This window comes from Schistosoma mansoni, chromosome 5 (assembly GCF_000237925.1).
Source record: "Schistosoma mansoni strain Puerto Rico chromosome 5, complete genome".
Classification (NCBI taxonomy): domain Eukaryota; kingdom Metazoa; phylum Platyhelminthes; class Trematoda; order Strigeidida; family Schistosomatidae; genus Schistosoma; species Schistosoma mansoni.
Window position 1 is genome coordinate 2,953,944 of NC_031499.1, and position 27,774 is coordinate 2,981,717.

Sequence of the window (27,774 nt, forward strand, 5' to 3'; positions counted from 1 at the left end):
GTTCGTACCCCGATATCACTGAGGAAATTAATTGTTCACTTTAGCTATAATTAATCCCAAAATTCTCCAGTTCTAACTTAAAACCTAGGTGAGAGACTTTACCGAGCTTGTATTAAGTGACCAGCCTGTTGCTGCAACATAATCCTTCATGGCCGAAGTATTTGTTCTCCATAAATCTGAGGGAAATCGAACCTCAGAAGTAAATGTCACAAGCTCTGAACTTGAATAACAAAACATTATGATCACTATTAGCCTACGGTGTGGGAATATTTAGACAAGTAATATTCTAGGTTTCACGAGTTATCACTAAACCCAATAAAGACACGTGGTTTAAACCAAAAAATGTGGGCTAATATACATGCTGTTTTAGAGCATCATTAATTACAATCGTAAGGAGCTTACTAGCGAATGTACTACCGGATACTACGGTGGACATCAGTTCCCAGTTTGTGTCGAGTGCATTGAAATCTCCTAATACTAGGCACTTATCACTTTCGCGCTATAATTTTTTTTTGTTTAAAATGAAGTTTCTAAGCACACATATATAACATTGATGAGTTGATTAATCGGCGAGACTAAACTACACGGATGACATTTGAACGAATCTTAAATGACCTTGGGAAATATTAGCCAATCAGGAGACAGTTAGTATACAGTAAAAATATATTATACAAAACTCAAAAACTAAAAGGGATACTGTTCTTTTACATGACTCAAAAACTTATCAAGGTTAGATATAGGTTCAGAAGTTCTAAAATCATAGTGCATCCGGTACAGGAACTCATCCATGTGGCTCCATAGTAGTCGACCTCTGAAACCATGATAAGGTCTCAAAAATTCTTTTAGCCTCGACCACATAGCTTCAATGTTGTTGGTATGTTGGTATGGTTCTGGGTTTAGGGTTAGAGTTAAGGTTTAGGGTTAAGGATGAGAATATAAATTATGGACGACCTTTGAGCGACGCTAGAGTGACTCTGAGAGTGTCAACATAATAACTAAGACTAAATGAGGGTTATATACTTGTGTGAATAATTCAATTTATGATTTACAGCTCATGGTTATGGTTAGGAATTATACTTGAGGTTTTCATCACGAACTGACATCAGCTATGATGCCAAAACTCTATTTAAACAAATGGATAATTGAATTTCACGCCAAAATCTTATGATCACTTTTCTTGTAGACGCTGAATTATCACATCTCTAAAATTCGTTTTAAACCGACCGTACGTAAGCATCAGGTACCGAACTTAGCGCCGTGACCTTGAAAACCCGCGAAAGCTTCTGATTGGCTCGTCCATATAGTTTTGTCTCGCCAGCCACATCAAATAGAAAGATAGACGTTTCGTACTTATTTACACTTTATCCCCCTTTGTCTCCCTTTAATTTGCTATTACTACTCTTGCAAGTGTATGTTGATATTACACAACTAATGATTCTAACCCTTTCTCATTTGTCATGAGATAATTTAGCGCAAAGATTTGCTAGCAATGTCTAAACTATTTACCCTGTGTGATTCGACTTTTTCCTTATTATACATAACCTCTTATGACACCAGTTACCTGGCTTTTTAACCGGTCAAGGTCGCCGGGATGCTTTACTTTTGCCGCCCTGACCCTAATGGTTCAAATGGTCGAGGACGGAATAGAACAAGCTTTCGCTTAACGGGCTTCCGTGTCTAGTAGCAGTGGATCACCAATACCTCCAGTCGAGAACCTGGGTATATTAACGATAATAGGGGAAAAAAGAATTTGGTAAATCAAAATAATATGTTGTCCTTCGTCGTTAAGAATAATTCAAGTCTCCTCTTACAGGATTCCTGGAAAGTCGCTTGGACTAGCTCAGTCAGCAGCGAATTCCAGCATTTGACAACTCTTAAGGAGTAGAAGCTGTGTCTGCAGTCTGTTCTGCTATGTTGGGTCTCCAGTTTCTGGGTGTTACACCTTAGGTTAGTGTTGTGACTAAGCTTAAGAAGATGTTTAAGGGGATGACCAGAAGTATTGAGGATACTGTGAGTCATAAGGAGGTCACCTCTAAGGCTGCTGTACTCTAAAGGGTAAAGGTTAAGTGATTAGAGGCGCTCTTCGTAAGGTTTGAATTTGAGTCCCCGAACTGATTTCGTGGCTCGCCGTTGGATACGTTCCAAAGTGTCCTTATCCTTTTGGAGGAAGGGAGGAAATACTATGTTTTCGTACTCTGAATGGGGACGAATAAAACTGTTGAAGATTATTTGGAAAGTTCTACCGTCAAACTGGCCAAAAATGCGCTTCAACGTTACTAGTGCAAGGTTTGCTTGAAAGGCGTTTTTGTCACAGTTCGCATACGACTTCAAGTCGTAGGGTACCAACACTCCTAAGTCTTTTTCGACTTGGGAAACTTCTAAAGTGGAGTTTCCCAAGTTTTAACTATAGTCTGCAACATGTCTCAGATGGACTACTTTACACTTTGAAGTGTTGAAGGAAAGTCCGTTGTCGTCTGCCCAACTTTGAAGTCAAGTCAGATCCTCCTGAATTACTAGTATATCCTTTTTGTTACGTATCTCTCTCCAAAATTTCACATCATCAGCAAAAAGCAATAAGTCAGATGAAACTTGTTGAGGAGAATCGTTAATATAAATCAAGAAGAGAAGAGGTTCTAGTATTTAGCCCTGAGGGACCCCACTAGGACATTCCATAGCCTGAGAGAGAGTGAAGTTAACCCTGACCTTAAAATGTCGGTTTTCTAGATATGAGGCGAGCCAGTCAATTAGAAGTGGTTTGATATCCAATCGTTCGGGCTTTTTGATAAGAGAGATATGGTTGGCCCTATCAAAAGCTTTTGAGAAATCTAGGTAAATGACGTCAACCTTCCCCTTGCTATCAAGGATGGTTGTCCATCTATCCACCTCAGTCAGCAGGTTGGTCATACTAGAATGACCCTTTCTGAAACCGTGCTGATGAGGTGAGAACTTTAAAGATAATAAGTATTCTTGTATACCGTCGTATATTAGAGATTCCATAATTTTAGAATATGGGGAGGGAAAGGCCACTGGTCGGTAGCTTGAGGGTTCATTGCGTTGACCTCCTTTGAAAATTGATGTGATATGAGCCAGCTTTCAAATTTCCGGCAGTTTGCTTCGGCTTAGCGAGTGTGAAAACACCACGCTATGTGGTAATGTCAGGATTGAAGCTGCTTCCCTCAATATAGCAGAATGAACCATATCCGGACCGGGAGAAGTGTCTTTTCTTAGGTGCTGCAGTTTACGGAGCACCAGGTCAGTACTCAGGTCCACTTCGGAAAGTCCAGTACAGGTGCATGTGGAGCTTTCGTCAGTATAGTTGGTGTGAGTCGGCTGGAATGTCTGAGAATATTGTTCAGCCAAAAAGTTAGCGGCGTCACCGTCGTTATTGGTCGGACCATTAGGACCTAGCAGTTGGGAAACCCCAGTTTTGCCTTGTCGAAGAGAAGCTGCGTAACAGAATAAGCTTTTCGGATTGGAGACAAATTTATCGATAAGCTTGGCCTGGTACTGAAGCCTGTCTTCTCTTATTGCCTTTGAGCATATGTTCCTTATATGTTTGTATTGCCTGTATACTTCGTTATTGTCAGTTCGTTCATATTGGCCCAACACTGCCTTTTTCGCCTTAGCAAACTACGAGTGTGGTTCTTGATGATTGAAGGTTGTTTGCAGCTTTTGGGGACCATTTGAGGAACTGAATGCTCAGTAGCACATAAGATCGTGTGCAGTAAGAAATCCCAATGAGCATCCACTTCAAGTTGAGGGTGAACATCCCAATCCACCCGCTGTAGATAGTCGTGTAAAGCTAAGACATTCAACCGTTTGAAATTCCAGCGCCCGTTGTTGTTGGGATATCTTAGCTCAGTTTTGCTGACAAAACTGAAGGATAGAATGGCGTGATCACTTTTCCCCAGGGGAGCCAGGATTGAGAGGTCGTCGACTAGGAATTCTACATTTGTGAATACCCAGTCTAAGCGCGACGGCGTCTGACTGTTTCTCCAACGAGTTGCCGACTTCACATTTTCGAATAATCCCAGGTCACCGATGAGATTGAAGAACAGAGCTTCAGTAGAGTTGTCACCTCCAATGTTGGTATGTTCCGCGAAGTTGATTCTAGGAAGATTGAAGTCCCCTAGAATCATGATACGAGAGAATCCAAGACGCGTAGAGCCGGTTAATCCTTCCAACAAACGATTGTCATACTTGATGTCAGAAGTGGGCTTCCTGTAGATGACCCCAACTAGATACCTCGAGATGGTAGACAATCTTACTGAGCACCATACTGATTCATCAAGATTAAGAAACTCTTGGTTGTGAAGTTGGTGAGCCTCTAGGCATGACCGTATGTATTATGCTACCCCACCCCTCATGATAATTTTCCTGTCGTTGCGAAAATAAAGACATTCCAAGTATTGCTAACTTCGGGTCCTTAAACTGAGACGTTATCCAAGTTTCGGATATTCCTATCAGACGAGTATCATTAGCGTTGCTAAGTTCACGTAGCTCATCCATTTTGTTTGGTAAACTCGCGGCGTTCGTGTATAAGCAGTTTATGCTTTCAATTTGGAACGCGTGAGCTTCTTCCTGTGTATATATGTGTATGTATAGCCTTGCGTGAGTGGACATGTAGCCCACCTATACAATGTTTACCGAGTTGGTAGTCCCTGTCCTTTACACGTTTTCTTATGATCAAGACAGTCCACGAGTGAAATTGTCAGTTCCAGCTTGCGTTTGTGCTTGATCCTGCTGTCGTGTGGCCTATCCGGATGCATATGGATGCCAGTTGGCAACCGACGTCTGTTGGCACGAAATGCTTCCAGAGTTGCAGCCACCATATGGGAGGAGGGGAAGGTTATCTTCAATAGCCGGGGTCTAGAGTCTCCGTCTTCCTTGGTTGGTCGCATCACCTGTTGGGTACGTTTTTGAGTTTTAAGGAATGCTTGATGAATTTCCATTCCCGAATATCAGAGTTTGATTGAGTTGGATCCATATATTCCGGTACACCTTGCACAATTATATTTCGTCCACAGAAAAACGCTTCGCGAGATTCCTCGGGGATGTTCCGCATGAGATTGCGTTCAGAATACGGTATGTTGGGCAGTATTCTTACGCTCTACATACGTCGAAAACCTCAGCAGTACATCTTGCACAAGAACAGCGAAATATATGACTATGAAGTCCGCACTATAGGTGAGTCTCAATCAAAATAGTGGATTTGCCATGAAACCATTAAGTGCTTCACTCACCTTGGTCACTGAAAATGGAAAAGAACTGATGATGAGAAAAACTCATTGATTTCTTTTAATGTCCAACAGGAAGAGTAGTCTGATGAGAAGTAGATCAGCTTTTGATAAACAGGAGTGCAATAAATCCTACATCCTACTTGACAAAGGTAGTACCATAGCCAAACTGTCCAGCTTTTAAAGAAATAGAATTACATTGAAAATTAGACTATTTACACTTAAATTGACTTTGAAGCCCAGCGGTTAAATGGTTCCCGAGTATTAATGTTACATTTAAAAAGCCTTGGTTAATAAGAAGAGGAATTAGGAAGGAAACATCAACTGAAGTAGGTGTACACGAGATATTTGACTTGATTTGCGATAATATGGATGGAGCCTAACTACCTCACATCCAATAGTTGTAGCGGTCATCACTCCACCTGAGTAAAAATACAACCATAGCGATTAGCGTATCCTATCATCTTCACTCGCCATACCACATGACGGTAAGGTCTCTCATCTAGATGGAGCAAAATTTGGGAATCGAGGGGATCTTATTGAAGTCCTCCGAACTTCGTATGATGTGATGAATGACGTACATTGGGACATCTGGCGTGGTAAAAGCCAACTGAAATCAGTAAGACAAGAGCGGTGCAACCAACGAAAAACTTTGTTTCAGTGCCAGTTGACTTCTATCAATAACTCATGATGTGGCACGAAAAGCCCAGCCACAGAAAATAAACTCATCACACAAACAAAACATGCATGTTTGCCAGCTTCCATAGAAATGAGTGACCTGCTCTGTCACGTGGTCTGTTTGCGACCCTTTAAACAGATGCTGTAATAAAAGAGCACTCTCCCTGACATCACAGGTGAGGACGTGAGCATACAACCCACGATACTTTTCACGAATGATAGGGAGCACTACATTAGCCAGCTGTTACCTCGAGGGAACGAAGTCGAATTATCTCGTAGTGAGTAACTTACAGGGGTTCAGCCAGTGTTACTTGAAAAACGAACGGTGCGATGCATTAGCTCCAAGGAATTTACCATCCTTTCACAAGAGATAACCAAAAATAAAAACAGATATTCCAGATGCTGTCGCTAATGTTACAATGGCCATTCGATAGGTTGCTCGTAGCAGGTGATGTTAACAATCTATATGCAAACCTTAAAAAGGATGAGGTTCAACAAACATCTATAAGCCACTATCAAAATTTCAGGGCCAATCGGACATACATTTAGTGTCACAAGGTGTGGGAAGGACGGGAAACCATCCTAATCAGCTATCAACTAACCTTCTTTTAGTCGAAAACGAGAAAAGCCTAAATAAAATGAGGCTTGGAACAGGCGCTAAGTCCAATCGAGAGGCTCTTACAATGACCTGTATAACAAAATTCAGAAGGAAGTCCATCATATGATCAAGGGTTGACAGGAAATCCTTCAAACAAACTTGGTTGAGAAACAACTGTCGAACGCGAAGCACATGTATCATGTTTTAAAATCAAAATAGAGGTCAGCGAATTTTCGTCGCTGAGAAAACTCAAGGTGAGACCGTCTATTATTTCAAGGCTGACTAAACCTTTAATTCGGACCTTGATGAACAAAACAATCATTGACAGTGCCATATAGGTCAGATAAATGCTCTGATAACAATAGCGAGGAGCAGTATGAAGGCAGCATCAGGGCTAACACGTCTATCCAGCTAGTCGCCGAGCTACAGTAGCTTGCTCCTCATCGTACCAGGACAATGTTATTATCTAGTGCGTGAGCTGTTGCAACAACCCTTAGAATGCGAGTGGTTAACTAGTAAGTGGACATCAGAAATCCTGTCCCTTGTCTTCAAGGATAAACACAGAAAGAGTCCAGATTTTTATGCGTCTTCACTACCACTTCCAGAACTCTCGAGGCTGTTATAAAATTTAGAATGCGACCAAATGAGAGAGTCTACAAACTTTCATGAACTATTTTACTACATGCAACACGAAGTCAGGAAAAGCACCCTAACCGCATTATTAACGTGGGAAAGCTGGATAGACCACCGGTATCAGAAAGTCCCTGTACATGCAATGTAACGGAACATTGTTAAAGCGTTGAATACTGTGCTGATCTATCCTCTCTTAGTTAAAACCAAGCAAATAGGACTCGCAGACCTACGATTTTCTTGATTAAGGAACCACTCATATGCTCAAAAATTCTGCAGTAAAGTTGAGACAGTAAAGTCAAGTTCCAGTGTTTATCTCCAGGGTTCCACAAGACGCTACATTAGGCTCTTTTCTGTCACCAACATTCCCCAACTGTTCCTAATTCCCACATGTGCAGACGATATCAAACTGTGTACGCTGGTTAGATGTGAGGCTAATTGACCTACGTTTTAGAATGGTCTAACATGACTGATTAAGTAAACACTAGAATAGTATGACATCCAACCTCCAGAAATGTCAGATGTTTCGATTTCAAACAACAGAGGAAACCAAGATCAAGTATATCTTCTGTTGCCTCCACTCCAGAATTTCAAACGACATGATATGGTGAGCCAATTAGAAGTGGTCAAGTGGGAAGACCAACAATCGGCTGTGACCTGAAGGACAGTGCATATCACTGGCTAAAAAATGGATTTATTTTCTAAGGGGACAGATGTACGTATATAAGTGAATATTTGTGCATATCATTCGGTAGCCCAATACATTTGTTGGTTTGTGTGTTACAACTATCCCGAAAGATCTCAACAACCTTTTCGTAGTTTCTGATGTGCCTTTTATGTATGGTAGGATGATCCGTGTGTTGGTTTCTGTACTTGACTTTGTTTCTGATGATGCGTTTGGATAGTATTTTCGGATGAAGTTAATCGGGTGATCGTTCCTTTGGAAGATAGTCACCAAGTGTTTCAGTGTGTTCTCGCCCTCTTGAACAGAATTTGTATGCAGTTGATTTTGTAAGTTCTTGGGTTGTTGCTACTGTAATTGAGAATTTGATTTGTATAGATCGGCTCCTTAAATGCTTGAGTCTCCAGTCTTCTTGTGTTGGTTCTAGTGATTAATACATCCAAGAGTGGTAGTTTGTTGTTCGATTCCTGTTCCATTGTCATGTCATTTATGACGTTGTTGGTTAGGTCTTAGGTGTTTTCCAGTTTGTCCTTTTTGGCGATGACGAATGTATCGTCTACATGATGAATCCAAATTTTTTGGCCTGGTCCTTGATATAATCGGGGCTTCCAACATCTACACTAGTGCTTCTGAGACAAGTCCTGATATTGGTGATCCCACCGGCATTCTTTTTGTTTGTCGGTAAATTTTGTTGTTGAATTGAAAATATGTTGTTAGGCATAAATCGGTGAGTTCTAGTAAACTTTGATTTTGAAGCTTCGTGTACTTTGCGAGGTTCATGTCTTTCTTGAGAATCACAAGTAGAGTTTCTTCTTCTAAGCTTGGTGTAATTGAGGTGAATAGGACTGTTACATCAAATGCCATCATCAGCTTGTCGTTGTTAATATGAATGCTTTTAATCTGACCCAGAAATTATGTGTGAGTTTTGATGAAATGATTGAATAGACTCACTAAATGTCGTAATATACGTGATATTTCTCTTGAAAAATTGTATGTTTAGGTTCCGGGGAGTGCTATAGTTGGACGTAGTGGGATGTTTGTTTTGTGTATTTTCGGTCTACCGTGAGATCGGGGGAGTACTAGTCCAGTGGATTTTATTCCCCATTGATCTTGCTTTGATATTTTTCCTGCTTTAACGAGCTTGTTTAAAGTCTCTGAGATTTGGTTGTCTAACCTTTCGGCTAGATTTGTGTCCACTGGTTTGTATACGCTTTTATCCTAAAGTAGTTCCTCGGCTTTCTTGATATATTCTTCTTTGTCCGTGTAGCGCGTGCTTTGTCCGCTGGAACTATGAATATATCTTCTCTAGTTCTAAGTTTCATTAAAGCTTTTTGTTCTCGCGACTCTTTCTTCTGCCTGACTTCTACTGTTGGGTATGTGGCCTAACGTCATAGATTTACCTGGCTACACTTTTAACACTTTACAGTTAACCATGGACCAACACAAGCTACACTCCTATTGGTCCAGTATCCATTTGCTTTTCCCTCTTCTCTTCCTTAAGTTCAGAGAGGAGTCACCAGACAACTGCTCTATATACATTTCACTCACCCAGTCCAACTAAAAAACAAAGCCAACAACTATATCAAACACCTACTAATTTATATGTACGTGGTACCAGGCCAAACAGCATACCGAATAAGGAACCATGCTTTAAATACAACAGTGTGACAAGAAGCAGACACTGAAGCAAGCATTACTTGACCAATTAATAACAATTGGGAAATAAATGTACGCATAGCCACAGTTTACAAATCCTCTGGAAGCGTACAATGAGTAGAACATACAAATACGATAATTCAGTTATTGACTAATTTTACAGTGAAAATCTAAGTCATAATAATTTGGAAAATTGTTTAAAAGTCTCAACTTGTCCGGTACTTGTCTTGCTTCAAATGATAGAACTAATGGACGAATTCTATAACAACCAATTTCGTCACCTAGGACTGTTCCCTCTAATCCATAAGAGAATGCGAAGCAACGTGTATTGTGAAACAAACTGGGCATTCAGCTACACAAGTAAAGATTATCTTTTTATTTCTTGAGGCAACCGACGACAAATTTTGTATCAAAGACCCAATGCCCAAGTAGGACTACACTTTGATTCATATGAGTCAGCCCAGTCTGGAATGTTCTTCAAGCCGACTTGACGACATTCATTTCATCTGACAGCATTACGAGCAGCCTCAATATCTATATATCCACCTATGGCTAACAGCCTTTACTCTACGTCAGCTATGCATAACGTGTGTCATTCTTTTCATTACTACCACCTGTTGTTGCCTCCGTTTACATGCTACTATTAAACTTTTGTCTGTTCACATTACTTGAATAAAGTATTCGTTCACTTATCCTGACCGCTATCTTATGTTCCCTCCCTCAAATTCTAGTTTTATGGTTATCCAGATCGCAGCGACCCCATATCCTTCTCAGTAGTGTGATAGCTGCTGATCTTGGCAAACCCATCGCCCTAGAACAAACGCACTCATTTATACCCAAGAAATATTAACTTGGGATTAACTTTCAAATCGACTAAGGCTATTGTAACTGAACGATACCGAAGACCTAGAACCATATACTAACACTGAGAAACATGATCAAATATTGTAAAACTAGTTGCCAAGATATTGGGTATTTGACGCAATCACATCACTTTTCAGAGCTGTTATCACGTCAGTTACAGACGGATGAATAAAATTATTTAAGACCGATTGCAGAAATTTATATATTTACTTTATTTGTCATGAAATTAATGTTCTAGGCATGAAATTGTTTCTCGATGCTGATTATGACTAATTATGAAGGTCAGTGGAAAAAACAAATTCCTGCTGATGGTTGTTTAATTGTAGTTACTAGGCCTTTATCTAATAAGATATGAATACAATCAATGTTTTTAGATACACACCAATCATTGTAACTTTTCTACTTATTTCCAACTCAACCATGGCTTGGAAGTCGAGCGGTAGCACACATGCAGAACTTATAAACAATCTATTCAGTAATTTGACTTTCCTCTTAACCCTCCAAACAGGAAATCGAGTAATATCATCTGAAATTGTCAGGAATACTATGCTTTCCGTGGATCGTGGATATTTTGCTAAGTCGAATTCTTACGAAGACCGACCATCGTCTATTGGCTATGCCGCGACTATCAGTGCTCCTCATATGGTAAGATTGATGGTTCAAGTTGTATAACATCATTAAAGTACTAAAAATCTGATAAAAAGAGCCTAGGTTACCCAAGAGGGGCCAGTTAGATCTTAAATAAGATAAGACTGTCGGATTATTATAATTTTAATAGCTATTCGGTGATGCGTTCTTTTCTTGTCTAAACCCTATCGATTTATCTGGTAAGAGATAAAACAAGTCCTCTCCTTCCAACTAGGGTTTCTCATGCAAATGAACGTTTTTACCTTCTTTAAGACCATTACTGATGTAATTGTCAGTATGAATTGACTTAGCGAATGCTTCGTCTTTAGGATTTGTCATAATATGAACTCAACAACTCAGGAAGCTGACTGAGTAGTTCTAAAGAGATCTTTATTCGCAAACCACTACGTAGTGAATTATCTCTGTTTTCAGTTATTCGAATTGGATGGTTGTGATAAGCATGTTTGGTGAGACTTTAATGTATGGAAGACCCTCGAGCGATGTTAAAATGATCCTGAAAATATTCACCTGCTTACTAGGGTTGAAAGAAAGTTATAAGTTGATGCGAGGATTTAGGGTTAGGATTTAGGATTGGACGTTAGGATTCGGAATTAGAGTTGATGTTCTCATTACGAATTAATGTCAGCCATAATGCCAAACTGCTATTTAGACACTTGAATGAGTGAATTTTACGCTAACATCCAAGACTTGACGTCTTAAATCTGATTGGTTCGTCCATAAATTATAGTCTTGCCACTATTTTGGATCATCAATTCAACACCGTTTTGTTTTCACTGCATCAATTTATTAGGAATAGAATCTGTTGGAATTTCAAGCACTGACTAGTGTTGTATGAGGCTTATTTGCGGTAAATTGACGTAGTTAAACTTGCATGTACACCATGGAAGTATTCTATGGTATTAACTATGTTCCGGAAATAAGTAATATGGAATGTTCCCAAGCATTTTGAATACCGATTATTTCGAAGCATCTCTAGGGTTCCTTAGCATTGCTATTGTGGAAGTTGTTCGAACTTTAAGATCGTAAATTATTTTGGTAAACTGGTTTACGTTAACCGGTTTACAGCATATTTTTTGCCTATATCCAGTCGCATTATAATATATTTTAAGATAACTGCGAAAAATATGATAGGATTTATTCCCTGTAGACCTATGTTGCTGATGGATTATCATTGATCCAGCAATTTGCTCCTAATTTTTGATTTGGTTTACAGAGCCAAAACAACCTTACATGTGCTAAGGCAGTCTGTTGATATCTGTTAACCCGAATGTATGTGTCTGACATCTTGTCATAAAAAATCCGGTGGTTGCAACGTTACACAATATTGCATCCTTTGTCAAAATTATTCATCACCTTAACGTGTTACTTCTTATTTCTGCGTTGATGGTTTTTATGCTATTGAAGTGTCACAACTTAAATCACTAGACTTTCGTATGAGTTTTAGCCAGTTGGAATATTTCAAATTGGATCATCAGAAAATTATTTCATCCGATTTCTTCATCAGATTGGTATAGCTTTGTTTTACCCTTTGAATTTCATGTAATTCAGACATGCACTTAATCTCCATCATTTTAGGAAGCATTAACCCTCAAAATGAGTTGTAGTACGTTAACAGGCAAGACCTGTTTCGAAAACTCCAATAATCATTCGAGTAATTTATGTCCACAACTATCTGATTTCTAAAATGAATGACTTTTAATGGAAAGAGGCTTATTGGTTGAAGCACTTGTCTTCTGACCAGTAAGTGGTGAGTTCAAATCCTCCATTCACGTTCGGGTAGCAAAATAGTATCACAAGAAATGCAGCGCAAAAGCATTATTGGAATTATACCTGGTTAATAAGTTACATTAAATTAGAAAGTGAAGGGTTGGGATTTGTAAATGAAGTTTAGATACATTTTAGACGTTCATTTCCTCGTATTTGAAAATCTCTAAAGTCAGTCTGATAAGTCAGAGGTTATTTTGAAGACTATTAAACTACCTGTAAATCAAAAAGCATCATTAATTCTTCCTTTCCACTAAGTATTTTCCTGATCCCCTCCAAACTATTTTCATTCTCCTTCGTTATCATTTTCGCACTCTTCCGTATCGGTCTTTAGTTATGCTTTAAGGTATCCTTATACAGGTTAATTCCCGTATATCTGACTCCAATAAGTAGTATCACGTTAACTGAATATTTAACGCAGGCTAAATCTCCTAATAGAATTATGGGTTTACTCGAAATTATTCAAACGCCCGAACACCAGTTATAGAGATAGTATATTGTCAAAGGTTAGTAAAATCCGCAATCATGCAAAAAGCAAACACACAGGGAAACGAGTGTGTGTGTTAAAAATCCATATGTATTTATGAGTGTCAACTGGTTGTGGATAAATTATTGATTGTCTTTGTTTACAACCAATGGGAGAATAGATAAAGATTGATGTGCGGACACGCGCTCAATCCAACTCACATAATTTTATGTAGTGGATTAAATATCTAAACTACAGTGAGCAGACAAATAATACAATAGTTGAATGGGTTTACTATACAGGCTCCCATCCAGAATGTTTTTTTAAGAAAAATTTTAATAGCATCTATGTTCGAAAATGAGATAAAAAATTGTCGTTAGAATAACTGTACAACACAATGTGATAGGTAAGCGTTAAGTTGAAATGACAGCTTGTATGTGTTGAAACTTTTTATATTATGTATATATACAAATGTATATTTAACACCAACTGATCGTATGAAGTTAGAAAGTAAGCATAATAAATATCTGTGCGGCCAATAAAGAATAGTTAATGAAAATAAAGATAATAGTACAGAAAAAGGAAGTTTTGTTATAAGAATAATCTCAGGATTTGGTCTAGATAAATATGGTAGTCGCTACGTGCCTATCAGGCCTGTATACTCTTTTTCCTGATGTTGTAGTTTCTGTCGCTGCTGAAATTCGGTGTGAAGTATTGTTTGTTGCAGGTAGTTTGGGGTGGTGCTTGCTCTGCTGCGGATTTAAACAATTTTATCGTCTGTTTTTTGGTGTACTCTAAAAACGCCTGTTTTGCCGTCGGTGTCAACAGTGTCATGTTTACCTGCTCTTTCTACTGTGACTGTTTTACCATCTTTTTCGGATGATTTTAAAATGGCCGTCGTAAGGAGTCTGTCCCGGCTGTCGTACTCTATCATTCCTGACGAATACATGTGAGGATTTGTCTAATTCAATGGGTACGAACGACCTCACCTTCTAGGTTCGTGGTTCGGACGTGATTGATTCCATCTGCTTTTTAAACTGTTGCACGTAGTTGGTTATATCTGCTGGGATATCTGTTGCACGGTCAAAGAATTCACCAGGCAAACGTAACGTTGTTCCATAAACCAACTCAGCAGCACAACAACCGATGTCTTGCTTCATAATCGAGCGAATGCCTAATAGTATCAGAAAGCATAACATCCCATTTGTAATCTCCCCCTGCGGCCGTCAAAGAGGCTTTTAACTGTCGGTGGAACCTTTCCATCATTCTGTTAGTAGTCGGATGATAAGCAGTGGTTCTAATCCTCTTTATACCGAAAGTTGCTGAAACAGTTTGCTTTCAAACTGGGCTCCACGGTCGGTCGTAATTGTTGTTGGAACACCGAAGTTTGCAATCCATTGTTTCACTGATTCCTTCGCCACTGTTAATGCCGATGTGACTTTTAACGGGACGGCTACGGGCCATCTCGTGAATCTATCTATACATCTTAGTATATACGTATAACCATTAGAAATTGGTAATGGTTCAACGATGTTGATATGAATGGGGTCGAACTTAGTGCTAGCGACGGGGAAAATTTCTGTAGGAGATATGATGTGCCTGTATGCTTTCGACTTCTGGCATTGGATGCATTCTCATGACGATCTTCGTACATCTTTGTTTATGTTTGGCCATACAAACCTATCTGTGATAAGCTTGACAATGGCTTTTATACCTGGATGAGATATGTTTTGCAATTTCTCAAAAATGTTTCGTTTCATGTTAAAAGGTACAAAGGGGCGAGGTTTACCTGTTGAGATATCACAGGTTAAGGTATCCATGTCGTTTATAGGGATATTTTTAAATAACAGTTTCGTTTCCATATACTGCAAAAGTTTTTCTAGCTCCATTTCGAGGTTTTGACGTTTTACCATATCTCGATAGCTTATATCGGATTGAAAAGGTATTAATATTGAATCTCGATAATGCATCTGCTGGATCGTTTTCCTTGCCTTTTATGTAGCATATGTCATCTTCAAACTGCGAAACGAATTCTAGTTGACGAATTTCACGTGGACTATATCTATCATGATTATGTATCAAGGATTTAGTTAGGGGTCTGTGATCAGTAAATATTGTAAAAGAATCGCCTTCTAATATATACCGAATTCCGAACCCCAACGTCCAATTCTAAATCCTAACCCTAAATCCTCGCATCAACTTATAACTTTTTTTTAACTCTAGTAAACAGGTGAATATTTTTAGGACCATTTTAACAGAATATAGGTAAAAAATATGCTGTAAACCGGTTAACGTAAACCAGTTTACCAAAATAATTTACGATCTTAAAGTTCGAACAACTTCCACAATAGCAATGCTAAGGAACCCTAGAGATGCTTCGAAATAATCGGTATTCAAAATGCTTGGGAGCATTCCATATTACTTATTTCCAGAACATAGTTAATACCATAGAATACTTCCATGGTGTACATGCAAGTTTAACTACGTTAGATATAGTGGAAATTAACCCCAACACATATACTTATAAGCTATCTGATTACAGTTTGCACTTCAGCGACATTGTGAAGATATACCGACCGACAAATAGTAATCAGAGTGATATTGTGTTTGTTCGTGCTAATATAACTGGATCGATCAGGATAACAGACATTAGGTTTCTGTGTTCTCTGGAGAGTAGCATCTCTAACACTTCTCAAGTAACCTTTTTAGTGATTTATTTGAAGTTCAATGCACCATGATATTTATTTCTAAGCATTACGAAGTAGGCGTCAAATAAAGACAACTACCTATTTTGCCAAACGTTTTGCACCATCATAGAGTGGTATGGTGTTAGGTTAATTCAAATGTTGCGTATATTGGCCGATGAATGTTTGTAGACGTCGAAAAAACTATCTGTTATGTAACCGTCATGCCGTTTGCATAGCTCACTAAAGGGCATTCACTTATTGATTTTCACACTAAAATCTCAACTATTTGGTTAGAAGCTTAGATCCTGCTTCATCTAATAAGGTTTATTCAATTAGGTAGTACCATTTGTTTGTTAAGTCTTTATTTCTCATAACTTAATGATATATGTACACATGAGTGCTGCTTCGGGTTGTTATTTATATACCATCGAACTGATAATGTACTGTCTCTGAGTTTTGGTTGAGATCATGAATCGATCAATGTTAGGTTAATATGGAAAACCTGGAAGCAATGGACGGCCGTTTTGTCTTAGCACGGAACTCTTCAGTAGTACGCATCCACGAACCCGTACCTTAACATCTAGGCCACTGAGCCAGCATCCAACGGTGCTAGGGTCTAACTTCAACCAATCTACGGTATTGCGCGACCATTCTTCATTGTCTTCGGTGGTAACTGCCTCATACACGACAGGGATTAGCTCCAGTGGTCACGGATTCTCACTAGGACCTCGAGAATTACCTCTCAAAAGTAGTCAACGATGAGCACATGATAGTTGTCAGTATAGGATTGTGGAGATTTTTGAGTTCCGATTGAGATCATGAATCGATCAATGTTAGGCCACCATTGAAAACCTGTAGTTGTTCAGAAGCTTTACTTTATATTTAGTTTCTTTTTTTAAATTGTGTAGCATGCTTATGCTCTGGAAGCATTAAAAGATCATCTTAAACCTGGTGCACATGTTTTAGATGTTGGATCGGGTAGTGGATATTTAACGGCGTGTATGGCTCTTATGGTAAGTTTGTCTCGCCCTATTGAGACATATTATTATCATATCACATGTCATCGTTATATCCTCTACTTATAAAGTGAATATCATATTTATGCATATATAGCGTGTGCTTTACTTACTGCCGTTTTCACATAATTTTACCAATCTACCAAGTTCATTTTTGTGTATTAAACTTTAAGCTGTATTTATTATGGCTAGTTATACTACCTGGCTTCTCACAATGAAACGAATAGTAGAAAATGTGAACTTTCATCTCTGATTTAAAGTCGGATAGTTAAGCCATCATGCCGCTCTGCTAAACATATTTTCATGTTTAAGGATAAGAAAAATAGTGATATCCCCTAGACTTAAGATTACTGAAATATGACTACTTATCATTTGTTTTTTCAACTCATTTATTAATGACATGTTCGTGTGTTTGATCTCAAGCTACACTCTAAGTATAAGGGCTAGTGATACTATTCGGCTGTCCAAATCGATGTAGGTTGAGCAGATTTCGACCCCTCCACTAATAGTTAAAAGTTAGATGCCTTAACCACTGACCTACCACATCATAACTACTGATGTTATTTCAAAGTGATATTTTCTTTCGCCATTAATTTTTGGACAGATGCTTCATATGTACCATAGGATACCAAGTTCTTATCAAAGATATCATCCTGCTCTAATAAATGTCATTCAGAATTCAGCTTTACCGTTATGATTATTATTTAAATGATTAACATAATAAACTACATTCAAGAATATAGTGTCATATTAATAGATAAAAAGATTACCGATTCCATTAGGAATTTAATATGATGATAAAAATCTGGCTACTAATTGTCAGAAGTGATGCTTAGTGAAAACCGAAACGTTTATCGTGAGATGATCTCGGGTGCTGTTAGAGGTCTAAGGGGCCTGAAAAGTAAAACTGGGTTAGTGGTGGTTTTAGTGACATGAGAGCGTAACCACAGAATCCAGGGGACAATGGCTTAAAGCACGTCACACATTGCTTCTCATGAGGTTTCAGATTTATTAGCTCCGTATCCTAAAACCCTTACTTCTGGAGACGAAAATCCGTGGGTTTGATTTTTTCTAAACCCTTCTTTCGTGTAAAGAAAACAGCTGAAGATGCTGGTTATCTGAAGAAAATACTTTACTGCTATCACACTCCTCTACGGTCAGTAGTACGAATTCGTCCTCGAACTTTTAGTTGCTGCTTCTAGTCTTACCGTTCTCCATCTAAGCTACTTGATATAGTGGAACCTAAACGACCAAGTGTCCCAACCAACATAGCTCTATTGAAACATCAAGACAGTAAGGCCTGACCATCACGTCAAGATAGCAGCTACGGTTATTACGGTACCAGCTACTGATTGTAACCATCAGGTAGTTATTTTTGTTCAACAACATGGTAACTCCCTTAATTAAACTTAAGTGCTTTGATATAAAATTTCATCTAACTAGAATAAACATCGGTATATTTCTTTCAAATTACTATCTCATAAATCTGATATTGATAGTTTGGAGGTTATAATTGATCAAAGTTGCCTAATTTAATATGTTAACAACTTTCGTTACAAACCAAAAGAAATTTAATTTGGCAACTTAAAACACTGATTAATCGATACTTAATCTTAAATATCAGTCAGTCACAACGTAGAACTTCGTACGTACGTACATCAGTTCGAGTTACCATACCACATTAGCACAGAGATCCAGCTATCGATTCAAATCTCATAGTGGTAAAAGTAGTAAAAGTATAAGCAGTAATCCGAAAGATTAGGGTTTGAAGATGTTATTCAAGGAGTATAATCCAGTGAAATAAATTCGAAAAGAGAAAAGATAGAGACATGAAGAATTCAGAAGATTAGAATTTGGCAGAACATAAAGAGTGAATGCACCTGCGCCATTGCAAACGATTTTGAGCCATGTCATTCAAGGTCTCTAACCATCGATTGCTATCATTTCGCGGATCCCAACCAGGTAGTCTACACCTACCAACATGGATGAGTTCGCTTGTTAGTGACTTCATGGATTTGTGCCACGTTTTGATCTGGCTGCCCCTAGCTTTCTTCCAACCTACTCTTACGCCATAAAACTCTTAAATATCTATTTCTTTCCTTTTATGACTCAGTAAATAAGTGCATACTCGTGTACTATTTTTTCGTGGAAAGGTTAGGGACGATAATATACTGTCCAAACTTCAATAGTTTTAGTGAGTTTGAACTTTCAACCCACTGGTTCACGGATGAAGTAATTTAACTACTAAGCAATTGCTTCATATCATTATCAATAGGCATCATTTCAAATAGATCAGTAGAGTATAGCCATAAAAAAACAACTACAAATATAAGTTCATGGTTATAGTACTAATTCTACTAAAGCATCGTCACTACTTTTTATTTGTCTGTTTCTTATCATATCCTTTCAGTTTCCTTTAATATACTCCTATATGCCTTTGGATAATGTGACAATACAAACTGATATTCTATGTAGTTGAAAGGGTTTGGTGGAGAATGTTTAAATTTATGAGTTATATTCTCAAATCGATCTCAGTTGGTTTACTGTAAAAAACCAAGGGGTACTAAGTATCTGTTTTTATCTTAGGTCTCACAGCAAATGCCGAACCATCAAAGCTACTGGGTTGGCGTTTTCAGTGATATTATTCGGAATACACAATTTAACCTGACAATTATTCATCGCTATTGGTGAAAACTGTATCTGTTGTTTGGTAATTGTTTCTAACTCAGTAAGACATAAAATGAATGTTTTTCTACATATTACAAAGTTTGGTCAATATAATAAACAATGATGATTGTAACTTGATGACTGACGGTTTTATGAGTGTTAAATAATTCAGTATTGTTGAATTATTGCAGTTATGGATAGTCCCATTATTCTTTTAAATAACTTACTCTATAAATTAAATTTATCTTAAAATATTCATTTGTTTTATGTTCTCTAATTTCGATATTAAGGTAGGCCCTACAGGTGTTGCTGTAGGCATAGAACATATTGATGAGTTGACTAAATTTTCTCTGTCAAATGTTGAAAATTGGTTTAATCATAGCCAAAATGCTCGACTATCTGGAATTGAATTAGGAAAACAACTTAAACTTGTTACTGGTGATGGTCGTGAAGGATGGCCGTCAGATGCACCTTATGATGCAATTCACGTAGGTGCAGCGGCTCCAGTTATTCCTAATGCAGTAAGTTCAGAGATATATTTTGTAACCTAAACTTCATGAACATTAAAAAGTTTTCTTTGTTATGTTTTTGGATGAGTCTGTTCACTTTTTATTTATATCAACTTGAATGTTATTAGTTTATGAATAGCTCATCCTTTTATTTGACTACTTCCTTCAGTGTTGCACAATTCTACAATGATCACCTCTATCTCTTAAACTAAGATTCATCAGAGGCTGAATTTTGGGTGTTTATAAAATATACATCTAATCAAATAATTATGATGTATTCCTCAAAATCTATACGATAACTACAATCAGTATCTGGAGACATTGAGTGGCATTTCTCACAATCTTTCACAATAATACGGACGTATTCACTCTTTATTTTCCTCTTGATCTTTAGTTCCAATATTCCTTTCCACATACCTTTTCATCCCTTCTTGAACAGTATTTCGAATCCTTTATGTTTCTCACTATTATTGCTACCAAAAATTATTTATACTCCTTTTCTATCCATCTTTTTAAATTCATTTGATCGTGCTAATGTGGAGTGACCAGCTGACCTGGGAAACATTGAAGCTGGCTGTACGTTGATTAGAACCCACTAACTGATGTGTTCCCCTCATTTTTTATGTTTGTTAATTTAGCTAAAAGAACAATTGAAAATTGGTGGTCGTTTAATTTGTCCTGAAGGACCAGAAGGTGGAAATCAAGCGTTAGTTCAAATTGATCGTTTGCAAGATGGTTCCTTTCAAAGAAAATCTTTAATGGGTGTGATTTATGTTCCGTTAACCGATAAAGATCGACAAGTTGGGCCAAGGTAAGACTTTGATTTCTTTGAAAGATGCCCATATATATCAATTGTAAGTATTTTAATCATACTGGAAGTCAGTTGCTACTCTAACGGTTCAGTAATACCGTCTTAGATTGTGAAGCCGGGTGACATGGAACCCTACGGAGACCATCAGTTCCTCTCTGATTGCATCTATGCCTTGCTAACAAATGCCAACTAACATGAAACCTTGGTCCAGTCTCTTGCCAACCACTTATATGTAGAACCATTGTTTACAGCAAAATGAAATTGTTCTTAGTTTGTGATTTTTTATCTTATAAATGCGCTGAAATCAAGTTACTTCACTTCCCTAAATGATGTTGTAGTACTGGTAGTGTGAGTTTTAAATAGTTTATTAAAGGTGTCATGTGAATCGATGTGGAAATGTCTCAGCTATTACTGCTACTTTAATTTGATGGTGGAGATTCACTTATGTGACAAATACTAGACGTTATATTGTGGAGAATGCTTATAGTCCGGTATGAGAATTTCGTGAGTGTTTTGTTGTGTGAGATGGATAGTCGAATCATGAAACTGTCATTGTCTTTCTCGATAACATTGTCAGCGCACATTTCAATAAAAAGTGAGTTATTAGAATTTTCACATAATTGACTAGCATCTTGTTCTGTCGACCTAGAACTAGTTTGCTTGTTGTTCATAGGTGTGTAGCGTTGCTTGCATGTTTGTTTTGATTGCTTTCACCTCTGACCTTGGAGTTGTTTATCTTTCTTACTGGTTGATAGATCGGGTCAACCTCTATATATCTGTTGATCGATGAGTTGCCAGAGTGCTGTTTATAAGAATTCCCTAGCCTTCTTTGTACTTCCGTTCAGTATTTCGACTTTTTTCTCGACCAAAACCATCCTCATGGTTGTTCACATGGATTATGTTGACATACTGGACGTAGAGAATACGAAGAAAGCTAGTTCTTAGAAAAAAGAGGTTATATTACGTAGAACCCTTCGGCACTTTTTGGCAGTGCTTACCGCGCTATTACGACTAAAAAATAACCACTTTATCTTCAGTGATATCCAACACCATCACCTGGCAACTTGTTTGATCATCTTTACCATCACACCTTCATGTCAATGCAGACTATCGATAATTAATCAGTTCATCAATTTCCTGCACTAGTGAAACATCCCTTCACATATTTACATATGTACATTGACAACAACATTCAAGTATAGATTTTGACCTGAAGTATTTTGTGTGCTATAACAGAATATATAATTTTAAGTTTATGAGAATTTGACATTTATCTTCGTCGATCCACATGAGATATGTGTGCCTGCATATCATTGGTGTAAATAATATTTATGTTAGGAAAATTAGCTTATTTTGTTTTCGTTTAACCGGGACACAATAGATTAGTAGTTAAAACATTTAGGCAATAGATTACTATAAATTCATTTAGTATTGCTTGTTTGTTAGAACTGTAACTGGTCAGTCTCTAATTGGCATATGTGCATACTGTGCGCATCGCCTCGCTATAGCCTTAATTCACAAGCATGGTAAGCAGAGATGGAGTCCCAAATAGGACGAAACGCGCTTCCTGGATTCCACTGCTAGCCACTATCCATCTCTGCTTACCAATAGATTATTATTATTATCGTATTGCGTATACATGTTCATCGTTTACATCTACAGGGAAATTTACCCATGACGTAATATGATTACGCATATATCGTCCAACAATGGATTGTTGTTTCATAGGTTAGGTTTTTATATTTTCTAATGATTTTATCTTCTATATTATTCTGAATTTTTCTAATAAGTCAATTGAAATAACTACTACTAAGTATCTAACGGTTTTAAGTTGTTCAACTTGTTTGAGATTATTTTTTACGGTAAGTCTTTCTTTGCAAGTAGTATGTAGATTGTAGGTGTACACTGTTAAAATATAGTTCTAAACTAAACTAAAACATTTGTTCAATCCACTCTGGTTTTCAATGGTTACTCATTAAAGTCACAGTGATGTAAATTATACTCAAATTTAGTGATATATATATATACCCCCTACCTCGACTCATGTTATTCACCGTTGTAAAAGTTGGAAGAAAGTTAGTAGTGGCCAAATGAAGACGTAACATCAATCCATGAAGTTATTGACTGTTGGATTAAGCCATGTTGGTGGTAAGTACAGATCACCCGGTTGGTATTTGCACGATTATAGTGACCAAAGATTGTGCAGACATTGGGTGAAATGGCTCAGAATTGATCACAATGACTTAAGTGCATTCACCATTTATCTTCTTATAAATATCGAGTCCTAGTATCCCTCAGTACATGTTTTTTTATTCCTTTATTAAAATCATATCGCTTAGAATTCTTATATTTCCTCCATTTATAAAACTCCTTCATGTTCGCTTTTGACTTGTTAGTTTGATATTCGTGTTTGTTTTGCTTTTTCACAATTCTTTTCTCTATTTTTCTCTCCCCATCCAGGAAGTGGCATTAAATCACCATTTTTCTTAACTACTGTTATTAATTTGTTTTGTTTTTCTGCTCACAGAGATCAACCAATCATTGTCACTTCACCAACAAAATCATCACCCATGCATATTTCTTACCATAAACTATTAACTGTGTTCTTATGTTACATGAATGTGATTTCATTAATACAGAGCACTAACGAGTAATTGTCAGCTTTCATACTGAACACTATTTTCTCCTCTGTTAAAATGTGGAAACCCATTTTACTTTTTCTGGGGTGGGGTGGGAGAAATTAAACTATCAAGTCGTTCTTATTTAGTGTGCTTTTTTACGACTTATTATACCTCATCATGATTTTGGTCTGCATTTAAATCATATGCTTTCATCCATGATTATTATTTATCAGTTGAATTTCTATTGTTTTCATTTCCTATCGAGATTACCGCCCCCCCCCCTCAGTATTCATTTTAATTTCTGTACTTATTGGCTGGTTATTACTACTAATAATCGTCATCTAGTAACTGATCAAGTATTTTTTTTCCTGAGGAATACTCATTATAGAGACATTAAGTGACTTATTTATATATACATTTATTTCATTTTGACATTTTATGATGATAAATTTTATTCGTTTTAACCTGTTGCCCTAATGATTTGTTCTATTTATCTTTTTCCGCATTCCTTTCATCGCCTCCAAGTCTATCACGAAAATGTATATGTGTATGCATGCGCGTTCTTTGAGATTAGACACATGCTTCGCTATACGCTTTGTAACCAAAAGAAATAGTTGATATGTAGTCTTTAGTTTTCTGTTTAATTATGCCTATTTGTATTAGATTGATAATTACAAGTTATAGTGATAAAGTTGCGTCATTTCCCACAAATGAGGAATGGTAGCATATTAGTGTAACTAACTAGCTTTTCAACAACTTTTTTTTTACCGGTTTTAATCCCCGCCCAAACCAGATCTGGTTTAAACTTCCGATCATTGATATTATCATTACCACTCCTTTCACAACAAAACGTCCAACCTAGCTCCGAATATACAAATCTCTTGTAACTGAATTGCATTCTATCGAGTTACAGGCTGAAATAATCTGTTTTTATTAAAAAGGCCGGATTTTCGTTTAAATAGCAGATGGTGTCGTAAAAAAAATCGGTTTATACTAATCTACCATTATTGTTTATACACAAATAGTGCAAGGAGGCGCCATATATATATATTCGCACTACCTCGCCATTCGGTTCGTTTAAGAGCTGGGATTCTGTCAAGGCACCCAAACCGGTGATTTTCTGAGGGACCTACTCCCCAAGCCTCTAATTTAAAGGTCTAATCTACAATGTAGTGAAACAACGTTAGGAGATTCAGTTCCATGGTAGTCGGTAACCAACTATAAGTTTATACGCCTTTTGTTTTCTCAGTATCCTGGAGCCCAGTTGCAAGATTGATTCGGAATCGGGGTTTTCCAACTCCCTTAAATGGATCTTTCGTATCTACCAACCCGGTTAATCACGTTAACTTGTATTGTCAGTGTTCAAATTATGAAGATCTTAGCAAGGGAAGCTTATACCTTATGCAGATCATATGTTAAGCAGTCACCCTCTACATGATTACTATTTTGCATTTCTGTTTTCAGTTGTTAGTGTAAATCAGATAACTTTTAGTTTTGGATTCTGTTAATAACCTAAGATTGTTGACTCATACTTAAATGAAATCGTAGGTCTTCTTCACTCAAGTAGAGATTCGTATACTCGGCTTTCAGCCACACTATAAGTGTAAGTGCTGGTGATACTACCTGGTTTCTCAAACGAAGGTAGGCAGAGCAAGGTTCGGACCTGCGACCTAGTAGTTGAAATCCAAAGTCCTTAATCACTGCTTCACGGAATTTAGGATTACAAGCCCTATAAATCGTTCACTGCCTGTTTATCAAGATCGTAATTTCTTCCTCACGATTGACTTCTCTGTGATCAATAAAAGTCGTTGGTAGCACTGTAGGTTACTATCTACGTTGACCCTCTGGACAATTAAATACGACAGTAAGAGCTGAAAAAGTATTGTTTTGTTCGGAGCTTACCACAATAGGTTCTTGACTTCAAACAATAACCAATTAATCGTGCTATCCATCAATTAAATCTATCTAAAGATTTTCATTTTCCTCGACATATGTCGAAATCGACTATTTAATCAGCTATGAAGCGGGTAGGGTGAGAGGGCTCTTTCCTAACCAGCTTTTTCTGCCCAGAGCCAATAAACTAACTATTCACTTTTGGGTGTGTTATATTCTCTGAGCTAGATGGTTTATTCGCGGAGGTAGCGTTCTACCCACACATTATGCAAATTTATTTGGTTTTTGCAGAAGGACAGATACTGGATATAGTTGAGCAGTTATGTTAACCAGTGTCAAAGAAAAAAGCAATACTGCTTCACTAGTTACTGTAATCTTAATAAAATATATTTCCTTAAAATAGTTGTCAGTTTCATTTAACGATGCGCGACCGCGCAGGAATATACAATTTATTTGTTGCAATAATCTAACACGTTGACAAATGACTACGACAAAACGTACTGAATACATATCAATTGAAAGTAGATCTGATATTTATGCTAAAGGTTATCTAGATTGATGTTTTTTGTATGACAAATATATATTTCAACTAGACTCTGGTAATCACATCCTGAATTACTAAAAAATTCAAGATATTTAATTGGATTGTTCTGCTTCGTTTTTTGTTTGAATGTTTTTTTGCTCATACTATTTATCTCAACTGTTCATTCTTTTTCTAATTTAGATTACAAAGAGACGACTTGTAACATACATGATGATAGAATACAACAGTTCAATTTTATAAATGAGATCTTAAAAGTTGTAGCTATTTTGTAAAATAAGTTTGTTTATAAAAATATGTGACCTTTTATTTTCGAATGATATTTTCAGGAGTTTTTATGACAAAATGGGTAGATCGTTATGTTGGACATTGTCATTCAGTATAAATGATTGTGTGTTGTTGTTTGTGGGACTAATCAGACACGCTCGTTCCTTACAAGAAATGGATATGTTGTGTAATAGCCTGGCCTAATATACAATAATTGCCTAGGATAAATTAAACTACAATGGTTGAATGTGATCAGTCGGCAAGTAGATAACCCTGCGACTAAACAAATTTTGGGAAGGAACGTAATCTAATTAGAGCGTGAACCAAGTTCATACCTAGAACGTATAAAACAAGACAAGAACATTTCTATTAACCCATCAAGCGGCGAGACTAAACTATATGGACGACCTTTAAACGAATCTTAAATTTATAGAGTTGAGATCATGAGTCAATTGAAGCTAGACCACCATGGAAAACCTGGAAGCACTGGACGGCCGTTTCGTCCTATTGTGGGACTCCTCAGCAGTGCGCATCCACGAACCCACTCTCGCGGGATTCGAACCCAGGACCTACCAGTTTCGAGCCGAAGAGAAATATTAGCCAATCAGGAGAGTTAGTATACAGTAAAAATATATTATACAAAACTCAAAAACTAAAAGGGATACTGTTCTTTTACATGACTCAAAAACTTATCAAGGTTAGATGTAGGTTCAGAAGTTCTAAAATCATAGTGCATCCGGTACAGGAACTCATCCATGTGGCTCCATAGTAGTCGACCTCTGAAACCATGATAAGGTCTCAAAAATTCTTTTAGCCTCGACCACATAGCTTCAATGTTGTTGGTATGGTTTAGGGTCAAGGATGAGACTAAATCATGGACGACCTTTGAGCGACGCTAGAGTGACTCTGAAAGTGTCAACATAATAACTAAGACTAAATGAGGGTTATATACCTGTGTGAATAATTCAAATTATGATTTACAGTTCATGGTTAAGGTTAGGAATTATACTTAGGGTTTTCATCACGAACTGACATCAGCTATAATGCCAAAACTCTATTTATCCAAATGGATAATTGAATTTCGCGCCAAAATCTTATGATCACTTCTTTTGTAGACGCTGAATTATCACGTCTTCTCTAAAATCCATTTTAAACCGACCGTACTTAAGCATCAGGTACCGAACTTAGCGCCGTGACCTTGAAAACCCGCGAAAGCTTCTGATTGGCTCGTCCATATAGTTTAGTCTCGCCCATCAAGCTATGATATCTAAATGCTTGGAGCACCATGAAACAAGCCCCCAAGTGCCCTGGTAGGGCCGAGAGTGGGGAGAGTCCGCTCTCCCTCTCGAAATGCTCTCACATGGCCACGCGAATATATAGCCTCTGCCAGGGAAGTCCTACTCACTGCCTTCTCGTGGCGGGGGTGTTGTTTACGAAAGTGAGAGGACGAAAATAGAATGTCCGGCGCTTTAACCGGGTTGGTGGACACGGAGGGTCCACCTAGGGGAGTTGGAAAACCCTGATTCCAAACCAATGGTG

At 37.6% G+C, this 27,774-nt stretch overlaps 1 protein-coding gene across 4 annotated transcripts; it reads left to right on the forward strand.

Annotated features, from left to right (window-relative positions):
• Positions 1–10,650: 10,650 nt before the first annotated feature.
• On the forward strand, positions 10,651–26,283 carry Smp_058140.1 (putative protein-l-isoaspartate o-methyltransferase; the record flags this gene model as incomplete). Of its 4 annotated transcripts, none has more annotated exons than XM_018797633.1 (6): positions 10,651–10,667; positions 10,720–10,820; positions 10,854–10,990; positions 16,819–16,923; positions 19,884–20,114; positions 20,741–21,190. In XM_018797633.1, the coding sequence occupies 5 exons, from the start codon at positions 10,766–10,768 to the stop codon at positions 20,915–20,917; spliced, it is 705 nt and encodes a 234-aa protein (XP_018652652.1). The 4 variants fall into 4 exon arrangements, with proteins under 4 accessions (XP_018652652.1, XP_018652655.1, XP_018652654.1 ...); XM_018797629.1 differs by lacking the exon at positions 10,651–10,667 and adding an exon at positions 26,152–26,283 and having other exon boundaries at positions 10,766–10,820; positions 20,741–20,913; XM_018797630.1 differs by lacking the exon at positions 10,651–10,667 and adding an exon at positions 23,374–24,101 and having other exon boundaries at positions 10,766–10,820; positions 20,741–20,913.
• Positions 26,284–27,774: the final 1,491 nt, after the last annotated feature.